General features: G+C 37.3%; 1 protein-coding gene across 1 annotated transcript in view; it reads right to left on the reverse strand.

Moving 5' to 3' along the window:
* Nucleotides 1-7,183: 7,183 nt before the first annotated feature.
* Nucleotides 7,184-16,089, reverse strand: part of kdm6a (lysine (K)-specific demethylase 6A) — a 62,398-nt gene continuing 53,492 nt past the window's right edge. Inside the window, 8 exon segments of the mRNA XM_028435460.1 lie at nt 7,184-7,581; nt 9,424-9,594; nt 12,769-12,895; nt 12,990-13,131; nt 14,925-15,112; nt 15,512-15,626; nt 15,701-15,849; nt 15,932-16,006. Of these exon segments, the coding sequence (XP_028291261.1) occupies nt 7,531-7,581; nt 9,424-9,594; nt 12,769-12,895; nt 12,990-13,131; nt 14,925-15,112; nt 15,512-15,626; nt 15,701-15,849; nt 15,932-16,006 (1,018 nt within the window). The 3' untranslated portion in view covers nt 7,184-7,530.

The raw sequence follows: 16,089 nt of genomic DNA on the forward strand, positions 1-16,089 counted from the left end.
AATGTTAAATACTATATATAAATCTAAATGTTAAATACTATATATAAATCTAAAGGTTCAATCTAAATGTTAAACAATAAATCTAAATATTAAATCCAATTGTTAAATGTAAATCTTAAATGTTACATATTAAATCTAAATCTAAATGTTAAGCATTAAATTTAAAAGTTAAATGTAAATGTAAAATCTAAATGTAAATGTTAAATGTAAATGTTAAGCATTAAATTTAAATGTTAAATGTAAATGTAAATGTAAAATCTAAATGTAAATGTTAAATGTTAAACATTAAATCTAAATGTTAAATCCAATTGTTAAATGTAAATCTTAAATGTTACATGTTAAATGTTAATGCAAACGTTAAATCTATATACTAAGCAATAAATCTAGAGCTAAATGTTAAATCTAAATGTAAATGTAAATGTTAAATGTAAACGTTAAACATTAAATCTAAATGTTAAACATTAAATCTAAATGTTAAACATTAAATCTAAATGTTAAACATTAAATCTAAATGTTAAATCCAATTGTTAAATGTAAATCTTAAATGTTACATATTAAATCTAAATCTAAATGCTAAATGTTACGCATTAAATCTAAATGTTAAATCTAATTGTAAATGTTAAATGTAAATGTTAAACATTAAATCTAAATGTTAAATCCAATTGTTAAATGTAAATCTTAAATGTTACATATTAAATCTAAATCTAAATGTTAAGCATTAAATTTAAAAGTTAAATGTAAATGTAAAATCTAAATGTAAATGTTAAATGTAAATGTTAAGCATTAAATTTAAATGTTAAATGTAAATGTAAATGTAAAATCTAAATGTAAATGTTAAACATTAAATCTAAATGTTAAATCCAATTGTTAAATGTAAATCTTAAATGTTACATGTTAAATGTTAATGCAAACGTTAAATCTATATACTAAGCAATAAATCTAAAGCTAAATGTTAAATCTAAATGTAAATGTTAAATGTAAACGTTAAACATTAAATCTAAATGTTAAACATTAAATCTAAATGTTAAACATTAAATCTAAATGTTAAATCCAATTGTTAAATGTAAATCTTAAATGTTACATATTAAATCTAAATCTAAATGCTAAATGTTACGCATTAAATCTAAATGTTAAATCTAATTGTAAATGTTAAATGTAAATGTTAAACATTAAATCTAAATGTTAAATCCAATTGTTAAATGTAAATCTTAAATGTTACATATTAAATTTTATTTTTAATATACTGTAAATGTTAAATGTAAATCCTAAATGTTAAATGTAAATGTTACATCTAAATGTAAATGTTAAATGTTAAATCTCAATGTCACAGGTGAAACTAAATATTTAGCTATTATGCAAATTCACTGGAAGTTCCAAAATAAAAGCTCCATGCAGGAACCAGTCACACATGTTTTGGTTAGCTTAGCATATAGCAGCACGGTCAAAGAATAAAAGGTCAAATGTAAGCTATAGCTGATGCACAGCAATGGTCAGTGTCAGCAAATTTAATGCAAAATGGTCCAATTCTGAGCAACAAACAAAGTGGAAGAAGATTTAAAAAAAAAAAAAAAAGTATGTAATTATGTAATTTTACATCAGTTGAGGCTTGAACTCACAATTTCTGGGACAAAAGATGATGCTCTGTGTCACTGAGTTAATTAATAAGAGACAACTCTGTGGTACATATGTTTAAAACTTCTCATTCTACGGATGCAATGAATTAATCAATCAATAAGTTGGATAATTTCTGAGATCCATAAGTGAAAAACTGATGTTTAAAAATGCTATTTTGGTATTGGCTTCAATTGTTCACATTAGAATGAAATTCAAAATATTGTGAACATTTCAGTTTTTGGAAACAAATTCAGATATTTTCCAAACCTCATCATAAATAACTATAAAATGTTCTCTTTTCTTTTTTTTGATAAACATTGAAAATGTATTATTGCAGAAATGCAAAAGTATGTTTACATTACCATTTACAATCAAACATGTTGATGCACCGTGGGCTCAATTTTTGATAAATCAGAAATGTGTGTGGATGGTTTGTGTAGAACAGTCTGAAGATGAGCTGTAGAACAGTTTGGTGTCAGTTGAATGGAGATAAGTTTAATATGTTCCACAGATTTTGATTAAAAAAAAATTGATGCAATTGATAATTTGCAACAAGTTTAAATTGACATGAGTTTCTTCAGTGTTGGGGCTACATTTGGGGAAAGATGCAAATCTGTGGCACATATGTTTGTTTTGTTGTAAATTTTAAAGACCTGCTGCAGCGCCAGCTTTAGGGCGATTAGTCTGTTTTTACAGCTGAGGTAATCTGACATGGGACTGGACCTTTGTGCAAAATATAGTGATTGTTCTCACATGGGAAAGTAGGATCTCCTCCTCCTCAGAAGAAGATGAACATGCAGGATAACAGGTAACTATGGCACAATACAAAGAAATAGTCACACCTCATCACATGGTGTAGGCTAATGTGCAGAACCTGAGATCCAATTAATCTCAGGCTATTTTAAAGTGCAGAGCTACGTTAACCCTGCTGTTGGAGCTGATGTGGAATTAATCTCCTGGGCTGAGTGAGAGTTCTTAATGGAAACCACTTTGACTCCTCCAGAGGTTTAGAAAGAAAAAAGCCTCTATTACAGTCTCCACAGCCTGGCTCTTGGTTTTTAGTTGAAAATAACCTGTTCAAACCGAGGCAGAGTGTTTTATTCCTGATGTAGACGCTGTGCTGAGCGACAACACTAACACTTAGTGAGCTTTCTCACAATACCATGCTGCGCTGCAGGCTGCATTTGGTGCACTACAAGTTTGCATTGACTACATTTTGATATTAACTAGACCCTAGTTCCCAAAGTGGAGTACGGGTACCCCCAGTGGTACGCAAATTGTCATAGGGGGTACAAGCAATAACGGATTACAAGAATTTACGTTACTGTAATTGCGTTTCTTTTATGGGTACTTGTACTTTTTTGAGTATATTTCTAAATCAGTCATTTTACTTGTAAAGGTGTAACTCTCAGATCTCTCCCTCTCCGCTGCTCTTTTGCCCTGCCTCCAAAGTCCCTCCCTCAGAGGAGCAAACAAGCCAACGTTAGCCCGACAGCAACATCACAGTAATATAACATGCTCTGTTAAAAGCATATTACTGCAGCGCTTCTCTCTCTCAATGTGTACCACAAGCATCAGCAGCAGCAACACACAGTGTGATTTACATTTAGTTGATTTGTAATTGTACACTAGAGCTCTGTAGTGCAGGTGTTGTTCATGTGTGCGACAGGCTTCGTTTGGGCTGCTGTAACTGACACTGTGTTTGCTGCTGCTGGCAGCGTGTGTGCACAATGAGAGAGAGAAAAGTGTTTCAGTAATATGCTTTTAACAGAGCATGTTATATTACTGTGATGTTGCTGTCAGAACGTTAGCTTGTTAGCTCCTCTGAGGGAGGGACTTTAGAAAGTTTGGAGGCAGGGCAAGAGAGCAGCGAGGAGGGAGGGGGAGAGAGGGATCCGAGAGTTGCAGACTGCACCTTTAAAGCTCCCATGATGCTACTTTCTTCATAAAGACACACTACACTTGGACGGATGTAGTAGAAATGGAAAGTATGCTTGAATATTCTTGGTCTCTGTGTTTTTACAGTCATTTTGTGTGTTGGTATTGGTATTTTGTGTGTTATTGGAGTCACTTTGTGTGTTTTGGAGTCGTTTAGTGTATTTTTATTGTAGTTTTTGTGGGGTATTGAATAATTTTCAGCTTTTGTTGTAATATGTGTTTTTGTTTTCATTTTGTGCATCTTTGTTGTATTTATGTATCTTCTGTGTGTTTGGTGTAATTTTGTGTGTTTTTGGTTTCCTTTGTTTTTTGTTGTCATATATCTTTTTGTGTTTTTTGGTTTGATTGTGTGGCATATGCAATTGAAGGTGGCACTATAACCCGGGTTGGGCCACCAGATGTCATGTCTAGCCTACATCTCTTGGGCACTTTATTAAAAATTTGAGTGTCTATTCATACGGAAACGTACCATAGACCCTGGGACTATTGACATGGAAACCGACGTTTTCCGGACCTTTTCTACATAAGCGTATGTGCCTGTGTGTTTTCAATGTGGCCAGGATGACTGAGTGGTCCAAGCGCCTGACTCAAGAACCTCTCTTTTTCCCTGCCGTCGGTTGAATTCTGCTTTGCAATATATATTTTTTTTTCATTTAAATATTTAACCAGCAAATTCCACCTTTAAAAATACAAACAGAAAAATATTAAAATTTTAGAGTATTCCCAAACAAAGGGAATGTCGTTTAAGGATATGGTTAGGGTTAGGGCTAAAATGAAAGGGTTAGCGGGGTAGCTAAAAATAAATATGAGCTAAAATAAAACGGTACTTAAAGTCACATGGTGCACCTATCGCTTCACCTAAAAAGGCCAATGAGGGGGCACTCTGTAAGGATAGAGGGGGAGTCAATTAATACATTTCCGTACAAATAGCCACGGCCTTAAAGATTTCAGTCTTCAAATATTTTTTGTCCATTTTTCATTTTTATCATTCTTATATTTTAGTGCTCTAAGCTTTATCATCTGCCTTTGTTTGCATTAGCATTTAGTCTGTTTTCACTGACGGGTAAAAGAACATTTAGGAACGCATCAACGGAATAAAACTGTGATCGCTGATAGTATTTTATTACTTCTGTTGGTTTTCAGTCTAAAAACATCTTCCACTGTGAATTAAAACTTTCTCTCAGACTTTATTTTTGACGACGGCAACATTCAAAGCTTGTCTTTGTCGCTCAAACGTGATGAAATGAGTCCTGATGAGGTCACTGTTCACTTTGTTTCCTCTGATTACTTCACATAGAGGAAACACGCCCTCATGTTCCTCTTTTACAAACTGACAGTTATCAGAGTTCCTCTTTGTTTCACAGTCCGTCATTAGCACTGAGCTGAATGAACACCAGGACAAACAGATAATATTATAATAATAATAAAAAAATAAAAATTCATCCTCTTCACGTGTTTACCATCCGACCTAAATGAACGGATTACACTCAATCATGATGTGTCATGTTCAAAGCTCCAGCTCCACCACAGAGGAAGTCAGTCGCTCAGAACAGGAAGAAAGTAATGGGCTACTGACTTCACTATTCTAAGCCCTTATGTTGAAGTTGAACTAGATTAGTTTTTTTTTTACATTAAATTAAATCATTTTTGTGTTTGTCTTGATCAGATTCCATTTTTATATATTTTTACCGTAATTACTGAGATAACTTCAGGTTACTCTCATAACCCCGGTTCTATGAGTAATATTAGTGAGATGTCTCACTATGGGATGCGACCTCTGTCTACATTCCTCAGAAGCACTCTATTTCACTGTGCCAATCCTGATTGGCCGGTGAAGTGTGACAGTCCGCTGGGAGACCCTTCCACCTCCTATGAAAGGAGGACACGGACAGGTGCGCGCCATTCAAAAAAGCAAACCACTTCTCCTCGTTCAAGAAAAGGGGCCGTCTGGTGAGACATCTCACTTATATTACTCATAGAACCGGGGTTACGAGGGTAACTTAAAGTTCTATTTCATAATATTTAATTAGATGTCTCACGATGGGCTATGGAAACCCCCGTAGTGTAGACATGCTTATCGAGCAGCACCAGCCTTCAGGGCAGAAGTCTGATTGCATCAGGACAGTAAAACTGCCCGTGCCACGCACAGCGAACAGCTGATCGCTCCTCCTGAGGCACCTTGTCCTGCCCATATAAGTGCGGACAAACAGGGCACAACAAATGAGGCCACTGCTCACCCTGTGAGGCAGAAAACGCTAGCAGGTCTATGGGAGAACATGAGCACACCACCTTCGGCACAAAAGCCAGGTTGGGCCTCAGAATGATTCTCTCATCACCTGGGAAAAGCTGAGCTTATGACGGGTGAACCGAGAGCGCATGGATGTCACTGACCCTCTTGGCCGAAGCCAGAGCCAGCAACAAGACAGCTTTAAAAGAGGCGAACTTCAGGTTCGTCTCAACCATCGGTTCGAACGGAGGACTCTTAAGTCCCTCCAGAACCACTGTCAGATCCCATGGTGGAACCATCAGTCTGGACACGAGGAGGAGCCTGCACGCACCCTTTATTAACCGGCAGACCAGCGAGGGCTGACTCTATTCTTAGTATAATACATACCCCCAGTTGAAAAATGTATTGATCATTTCTAATTAATACCCGATATAACTTTCGTCCATTTTTGGAAATCAGTTTGATTTTTGGGCTTTTATTGATTAGCCATGGAGTTGGTTCCTCAGAGGTCGTAGCACTAAAAGGGCATGAATTCTTGTAGTAAATCTATTATAGTAATACACTGATCAATCAACCAAGATTAATCGAGCCAATTCTAAGTCCATCGTACAACCATGACATGAGTGTGTGAAGCCTGAATTCTGAAGTATCACAATGAAGTGACAGATTTAAGTGATTTAAAGCCAAGGTGTCGTGGGGGCAGACTGGGTGACACAGGAGGTGGGGGTCCGATAATGAGGGTCAGATTTTTTCCTCTACTTTTTCTGAATACATAAAGAATTAAATGCTGTGTTAGATGTTTTATACTGCATTTTATTTGAAATAGATTTATTTTTGAGAAACTTTAAGTTGTGTATTTGAAAAAATAATAATTAAAAAATTGGAAAAATAGAATTTTAATCCATTTTACCTATATTTTTAACCAATTACTAGACATTTCAGGTGACCACATTTTAACTCCAGGCAACCCCACATGGGGTCCCGACCCAGAGGTTGAAAAACTCTGATCTAAAATAATTCAAAGAGACACATTTATGTGCTTTTACTCTGATGATGTCAGGAAATGAAGGTTTAAAAAGTCAGTAACTGGATGCTAACGCTTCTTCAAAAGGTTCCAAACGACTAAAATACGACACAGCAGCTGTGGATGTCAATAAAGACACATTTTGTTTATTGACACATGAAACATCCTTCAAACAATGTCTCTGTACAATGCTGACTCAGCATATTCAGATAGAAAACATCGGAGGTGCCGTGTTTAAAACCACCAGGCTCCTTTAAAGGTAATGGCAAGTTATTTTGGAAAAACAAACAGAAAAAATACAGCATTTTATCAACAAATATTTTAAGTAATAAATATGTTTTTTTTATAAATAGTGTAAATCTACATCCAAAAAAACCAAAAACAAATTAAAGTTCACTTTTTAAGTCGTAACCTGGTTTGAAGTGATAAGTATCACTAAACCCTTCACATTACAAATAACTCGTTCTTTTTCTCTTGATCTCACTGAAACTGTCCAAATGAACATGAAAAAAAAAACGAATGAAAAAACAGTCAGTAGTCATTTGATGTTGAAACAATAAGTAAAAAAATTTTTCAATAAGAAATGATTCCAGCAGACGAACAGAGGGGGGCTGTACCTCTCTTGTCCTCCAGGGGGCGACAGGTTGCATAGATGTGCAGCTTTTCAAGCAGCTGCCATGAAATAAAGAAGCTACAGAGTGGAGATTTCCTTCCTGAATATCAGAAACTAGGAATGGGTGAAGGTTTTTGGGTTGTTGGTGGAAGGCAGAGGAGTCGCCTGCAGAAGAAGAAGACAATCACACCTGTGTGGACATCTGTTGCTTTAAATTCACTCGCAGATACACAGCCCTCCTATTTTTGCTGCAATTTAACAAAGATCAGCCTGTGTGGGACAGGAAGTATTGCATAAACACAGAATAAAATACTCAGTGTTCAAGGCAGCCATTGACCTGGTAGAGGAAAACAGACATTCCATGGCCTCATTTATTAACTAATTGTTTTGAAGTTGGGGACCATGCTTGTAAAACCACACTACTGACAGTTTGCACAATACAAAAATGTACCATAACAATGGTGCACAATGTTGATTATTTGTAAAATCAAAGGCACTAAAATTCATGGACCTGGTGGATCAAAAACAGCAAGGGGGGGCGTTATCCCCTCAGTGCAGTGGCAGACTGTGTATGCTCTGACCTGAACATAATACCTTATGAACCATTTTCAAAAAACTGAGCACTAGGGATGTAACGATTCACTCAACTCCCGATACGATACTGGGTTCACGATACGATTCTCTCACGATTTATTTTACAATATAGGACTGTAGACAAATGATAGAAAATACTGTACTATTTTCCTTTTATTTTTCATTGTCAAAAGAATATCTTGATAAACTATTCAAAACAATGCAATTGAACGAAAATCTTGAATGAAATAAATAAAGGAATAACACAAATGAAGGAGAAGCCTATTAATTTAAATTCTGGTTCTATAAAAACAATGCAAAACTGCATAATAGTTCTTTTTCTTTTTAAAAGTGCAACTAAAAATGCATTTTGTGCCTTAACAATTGGACTTTAAAAAAAAAAAAAGCAGTCATTGCACTGTATTTACGTCAGATATGTGTTTGGACCAGCAGAGGGCATTGGTGACCCAGTGGTTGGTTGGCATGTAGTTATTCTAGCAGTGAAGAAGCGATGCTATGCTAGCAGACAGAGCTAATAGAAAAACGTGACTTTTACAGATATTCTCGTAATATTACAGATATTCTTTCAGTGCTAAAGGGGTAGGGAATCATTTATGAACATGTTTTAGAGTAGAAGGCAGCCAGAAAGAAAGTAGTAGGAGATTCCACCTGCCGCCTCCGCTTCTGGACAAGAGAAGGATAAATAGATAGTATTGATGTGAACCGTGATACCTATGAATCGATTTTTAACTGAATGACGATTAACCGTTACATCCCTACTGATCACATATTCGGACTCGGGGGAATAAAATCTGTCCACTGATGCCACATTTTTGACAAAATAAGCACTTTTTTTCCTCCTGCGGGCCCAATTCGGACTCTACCTGAAAACGAAGCATATATTCGGACTCGGAGAGACCACACCCTTCCGCTGACACTACATTTGGCCTGATCTGAGCACTTTTAAAATCATATTCCCCATATACATTTTGACTATAATTACTATTATTATAGTGTTTCTGGTTAGTTTTTTGGTCTTCGCACCATCCACCAAGTCACATTCCTTGAATTGTTATTCAACTGTACTTGGTGAATAAAACTTTCCTGATCTCTGACCTTATCCATGGTTGCATCACAATGATCTCCACAAAAGCTGAAGATCTACAGGACAGGACTGAGTGGATTTCCTTCTGCTCCAAAGACACAATGAACTGTTTGTATGGCTTTATGGTTCTCTTTGTATCAACTACAACTCACTACACAGCGAGATTACACGTGAATTAGCGAGATCTCCAGAGTGCTCGCTGCAACAGTGACGCAGCACAGAGGCGGTGGGAAATGACGGACTACAGATTACGCTGCAGTTTTACAGCAGAGACGTTTTGGAGCAGTTACGGATCCAGTGGAAATCCGGTGTCAGTGTGTGCTACTCACCAGTGTGAACTGGTCGTACACCTGCATGAGGTCTGCGATCCTGTACTGCTCCAGCACTACAAAGTTGTCCAGGTTAGGGCTCCCCCTACAGGCGCAGTCCTGACAGTGCACCACGTACGTCTTCCTGCTGTTGCTCTCGCTGGTGACGAACAGCAGGTCAAACACTTCCACCTTAGAGGACACGGAGGACGGAATTCATTTATTAATTTTGTCTTATGTATTTTTGTGTGTTATGTGTATCAAGGTTCTCGCCAGCGCTGTCTAGCGTAGGGGCCCCCAAGGCTGTGAATTTGATCCCCTACTCTGTGATGTCAGGCCCTAGTAGGCTTGGTAACACGGTAATATCGTATACAGCGGTGTCAAAAAAAGCAACGTTATCAGTTTCAATACTGTTTAAAAATAAAAAAATGCAATACACTTATATAGGTGATAAGGATTAAAAATCAAATATAATATATTTAATGTCTAAACATGATTCTATGTCCAGTAACAGCTCTGTGTGAGTGAGTGCTGGCTGAAAAAAAAAAAAGTGTTGCGCTGCCACTGACAAGCATCCACTATTGAATCAATCCTTTTTCTGCACAAGAACATGGATTATCCTTAGATTTGATACGTGGATTATGTAAATAGATCCACTGCTGTCTCTGGCGCCGCGGGCACACTGCACACCTGTGTTTGACGTGTGTTTGTTTCCTCGTGCACTGATCAGATGTTGACATTAACAGTTCATTAATAAAAGCAGGCTTACCACTAAAACTAACGTAAATATGTCATTTATATGAGGAAAAAAAAGGTTTTAATTATCGGTTTCATGTCGGGCACAGACATAAATACCTAATGTCTGCCAGACCTGTAGGTTTCACTTCTGCTTTGTCGGGTTCAGGTCAAAGCTTGAATAAGGTTCATATCATAAATGGTCTGTGTTTAAAAGCAAACCGGCACCACGAAACACCAAAACAAAATATTTGTCTCTCTTTTTTGTCTTTCTCCTCGTCCTCTTCCACCTGCTCATTCATTTTCCGGCTCCGCTGCACAAAAACTTTGAGACAAACGCGTCAATGCACATGCGGGTCACATTAGAGCCACAAACCGCCCACACTGGAGTCTGATACAGGTCACATTTTAAATAGTAATGTGAACAGACAAACAAAAAATTGGATCTGTGTTTGGTATTCAGAACGGTGAAGTTTGGTGATGCTGTCTGAGCCTTAGGTCATAATTTCTAATTAGTCACGGTAATATGGTATACCGCGGTAAATTTGGGAGGAGGTTTGACAGTATCAAAATTTGGATCCCGCCCAAGCCCAGCCCTAACGCTCTGTTTCAACCAGCAATCTTATCTTAATACCATCCATTGTCAGGTTTACCAATAGTAATTAAAACTTGAAAAAATGCATTAACTTGTGCTTTATATTTTAGTCGACTAAAACTGAAATAGTCCTGATGACTAAAACCAAGCATTTTAGTCAAAAGACTACAACTAAAACTAAATTTGCTGTATTAAGTATTAAGCAGCTAGTTAGCATAGCATAGAATGTTCAGTAACACTTAACTTGAAGTTTTATACATAAAGGCTGACATTACGCTGTTATTATTATGACACCTGTCATTAGCATGAATAAGGTGTCATCACAGCTTCAGTAAAATTATATTCAAGACTTTTTAAGACTTTTTAGTGCCATCTGAAATTAAATTTAAGACAAACGCCACATCAATCATATACGATTAGGGGGAATTTTTTCCAGTGTCTCGTGCAGATGTGGAACTGGCGGCCCCCCAAAGAAAACAGTGACAGTAAGATACACAAAAAACAGACTAAAATAGTTGGACAGGCAATTTTTGTTACATTTACATTTCAACATGTTGTTGACAGTTGCTACAAACATGACGTGCATCTGCACAGAGTTACAGTCAATGATTTATTAAAAAAAACACAAACGTTACCATTTAATTTGAAATGTGAGACTAATTACAATCATAAAATCTTTCTTACTGTGTGTTAAAATTTAAGACTTTTTAAACATTAATTTAAGACATTTTTAAATTAATTAATTTAATGCCTATTAAGAATTTTTAAGGATCCGCGGTAACCCCACTAGATCCCTCCAACTAACCCAAAAATGCCAACATAGCTCCAAAGGTTTCATCATTTAGTGAACGACACTTAACACAGCCTTCATGACACCCTATTCATGCTAATGACAGTGTAATGTCAGCATTATGTATAAAACTTCCAGTAAAATGTTACCTATTGTTCTTTAGAGATTTTAGAGCTACTAGTACAGTGTCCGTCGGAAGTTTGTATTCATATAGTGGGAGGAGCTTAAGTAGAGTTGTCAATTATGGCCAAATGAGTATGTGTTTGAAGGTTGGATGTACAAAGAGGTGTACATACTAAGTAGCATTAAAGCGTTCCTCCTGCTGCTGAGGTGTTTCTGCTGCACGCCGTCTTGCCTTGTGCGCAGCGTTGCTGGCCAGGCGATTAAATGATAAATGTTTGTTTTATTTTTTTTTTAACCATTTTTATATTTTTTTTAATTTGGTGTATTTTTCTGTAATGTATGTTTATTGGAGTCATTATGTGTATTTTTGGAGCATTTTTTGGTGTAGTTTTGTGCATTTCTGTTGTCATTTTGTGTATTTTTGCAGCTTTTTGTATGTGTTTTGGAGTCATTGTGTGTGTTTTTTGAGCTTTTTTGTGTATATTTACAGTTATTTTGTCAGTTTTTGTTGTAATTTTGTGTGTTTCTGGAGTCATTTTGTATGTTTTTGTGCATTTCTATTATAGTTTTGTGTACTTTTTGTATAAATATTGTTTATGCTTTTGTTTTATTTTCCTCATTTAGTATATTTTTACTATAAATACCTTGTGTGTTTTGAGGTGTGTGTGTGTGTGTGTGTGTGTGTGTGTGTCTGTGTGTGTGTGTGTGTGTGTGTGCGTGTCTCTCTCTCTCTCTCTCTCTCTCTCTCTCTATCTCTCTGCCCGTGGTGACGGTGGCTGGATGCACACACTGGGACTATGTTCTAGCTGCTAAAAAAGTTTAAAACAGCCAAAATGATGCATGCACACACAAACAGGACAATTTTTTTAATGAAATTATTCATTAAATGGACTATTTCAGTCCAAACAAATCCCTCGTTGCACAGATTTGAACCAAGCTGCAGATATGTAGCAAGTATGAGCTCTGTCTGTCCCTGAACAGAAAGACACACAGACATTCCTTGCTTTAATAGAGAAATGGACTAGGTGACCTGAAGTCATTGCTTTTGTGTTTGTTATTTAAAAAGCCGTTTTGTGTTTTGGTATATTTGTCTCTGTTCACGTTATTCCTCTCAGCTGCTCACCTCACAGACGCTGCAGTAATGAGCCGGCTCATTCTGGCTCCTCCCGTGCCACACCAGCTCCTTCCCGGCCGCCAACAGTGAATCTCTCTGAGTCTGACACTGCTTTAACGTCCTTAACAGGCAGTACCTGAAAACACAAACATATGATTTAAAGCAACACGCACACACACACACACACACACGCAGAGCATTCAAAAAGGTCACTGTCACTGAGCGCTCACTTGATCATCTCAAAGAGCCGTCGGTCCGACACTTTGATGTTCCTGGCCATGTTCCAGGACAGGTGGATCATGGGTACGATGGATTTGACGCTCTGCAGCTTGTTCCACTCGTAGCGCTCCACGGCTAGCTTATACTGATGAGCTGTCAGAGGATGAGGAAGGAATAAATCACTGCCCAGCCCCCGTCGGCTAAAACAACTGCACTTCAATTAAAAAAACAACTAAAATGTAAGAATGATACGACACGCAACAAACACACGCAACAATATTTCTGTAACACGTGGATAATAAGACGTTTAAAAACTGCAGGAAACAAAAAGAAGCTGAAGGTTTGTCAAGCTGTAACCAAAGTCCAGATCAAAGATAACCTCATGCATTGCTTAGATGAGGTCATGTGACTCGCACAAATGGACCAATCAGTGTATGAGGAACACTTAATAAATATGAAAAATATTAAAACTGCAGAGTTCTTAAACTAACTTCCTAACATCTTGGTTGCCACAGTAACACAGTCTGTGGTGCAAACCTGCTGCTGACCAGGTTTGAGCTGCAGACTCACTCTTATGTCATCATTTTGAAATAAGTCATTTATCGTTGCTTTAAAACACTCAACAAATATCTACAAAAAGAAAAAGTCAAAAAGACTTCTATTCTGTTCTAGTTTTTTTTTAATACCATTTTAATGCGGTATTTAAAAACAATATTAAACTCAATATGATGGTAAATGTTTAATAATGATTTGAAATTGATACAAATGATGATAAAATAATCATCTTATTACATGTTTAATGTTTCCCGTACTTTTTAATGAGATGATCACAGTCTCCATGTGTTTAAACGGTATCTGTTTAGGGACAGTCACAGGGCAGAGCACTAAGGCTCCTTAATGACAAACTCCATCAAAACTAACGCATTTTGCACCTGGAGCATCTGCAATGTTGGACGTGAGAATCCAACAGCATCGCAAAGCATCCATCGTTGTCATTTAATGTTTAGCGCTGAGTTGAAGAAAATAGTTATGAAACACTCAAGTCTCATAAATTACATATTACATACTCATCAAACTCACACGATTAGTGTGTGATCAGAAATGCTTCAGCTGTTTTCTATGATAAATTGACTAAATAACACCAACTTTAGCCCTTAACTACTTTCAAACCACAGAAACTTATTAAAGTTTTTGTCCTTTTTTCCCTTGACCTTTATTCTTATTGCTCAGTAACAGATGATGTCACGTCCTGTTGGTATCAGCAGTGGTTTCTATTGGCTGTTTAAAGATATATATTCCATACCAGTTCAGACCTTTGCTGAAAACCCATTCACACAATGTGTTTGTGGCTTTGTTTGCATGAAGACGGTGTTGAAAATGGGTCAAAAACGTGTTGATTTTTTTCAATGTTTTATCAACTCTGAAGAAATTATTCTGGCTTGTTTTAGTGAGTTTGTGCCTGTAATCCTTGTCCTTTTAAACACCCCTTTGAACGATGTCCAGACCTTCCTGGAGACATTTGAAGCCACAGTTTTGAAACAAGGTTTATTATTTGTTGATTATCGTAACAGGCCAAACCAACACCTCTTCCTTGTTCTGAAATTCCTTTTCCTCGTCTTTAATGGAAGGTAAAAAACTCGCTTGAATATAAAAACCATTCATGAGCTCCTCTGGGCTTCACACTTACACACTGTCATTTTTAAGGGTTTTTTCATTCTAAAAATCCTCTGAATTTTTTGACACAGCACATTTTCAGATTTATGGCGTACGCACACTTTTAGTACAAATTCTAAACAATGCTTTATAATTGAGGCACAGACATGCACATTAACCAGTACCACATTGTTCACAGGTGGGAGGAGCTTGTGTGGTTGATGTGTTGTGTTTTTTAAGATGACTTATATTCCCCTATGTGTGTGTGTACTACCGATGAGTCTCTTCTCTACCTGTGAGCGGCCCCAGGTTCCAGGCGATGTTGTTGCACCAGCCGATGGCCTGCACCCAGTGGACGGTGCCAGTGTTCAGCCACACCAGGTCCCCAGGGCGTTGGATGAAGCGGTAAACAGGCACATTGGTCTCATAGAGTTCCTCCAGGTTGGGCCACCAGGAGCCCATCAGGAAGTTGATGTTGTTTCTGTAAAAAAAAAAAAGGCACAACACAAAGTAAAGTCATGCTACTTAACATTTGTTTTCATGTATCTGGCTTTCTGCAGTACAAAAAATAAATGTTCCCATTGTGGGGATAAAAATATTGTTTTATCTTTGTTTCTGGGTACTTTGCACATGTTTGTTAAAAAGATAAGATTAATATTTTTATATAGAAAGTTTGTTGAGCATTTGAATAATATTAGATGATAAGACTGTTGACAGGATTTGTCTGAAGGATAAATACTGCCGTATGTAGCCCGTAATGGTTAAAATCAGTCATTAATTGTGCAATGCTGACTCAGTGTTCACACTATTACTGCTGACTCAGCGTTCCCAGAACAACAGATGCCTCCACAGTGCAATCATTTGGCTCCTGCTGACTTACTTTTCACAGAAGTTGTTGATGACGCCCCAGTACGGCTCAGGCACAGCGAACCACTCACAGTCTCCAGGACCAATGTTGATGTTGACCGAGCAGAAGTTGTTGTTCTCTTGATGCCCTGAAAAACAAAGTGGATTGCTCAAAACTCCCATCAGGCTTCTTTTTACAGCCAATCACTGTAAATGTGGATACCTGGTGTTCTGCTGCCTGGAACCTTCATGTAGAGCTGGACCGTGTTCATGCCCAGGATGGTGTGTCCCACGTGGCTCAGCAGGTTTCCAGCAGAGACAACGCGGGAAAAGGCCGGCAGCTTACTGAGCTCTTGGAGCTGCAGCTTCCACCTGTGCAGAAGAAAGAAGAAGAGTCACAGTGAGGCCCAGACGACTCGTTCAGGGACGCCTCACGTCTCCAAGTCTTACTGACTTCTTCTCGTCTGAGAGGTCGATGTTTGTGCCAAACTTGATGTGCTTGAAAGAACCTTTCCTGTGTCGCGTTGCACTGCAGATGTTGGATTAAAAAAAAAAATATTAAAACAAAAAATCATTGGCAACATCAAGCACACAATCATTGTGGAACAGGAC

This window comes from Gouania willdenowi, chromosome 21 (assembly GCF_900634775.1).
Source record: "Gouania willdenowi chromosome 21, fGouWil2.1, whole genome shotgun sequence".
Taxonomy (NCBI): Eukaryota; Metazoa; Chordata; class Actinopteri; order Blenniiformes; family Gobiesocidae; genus Gouania; species Gouania willdenowi.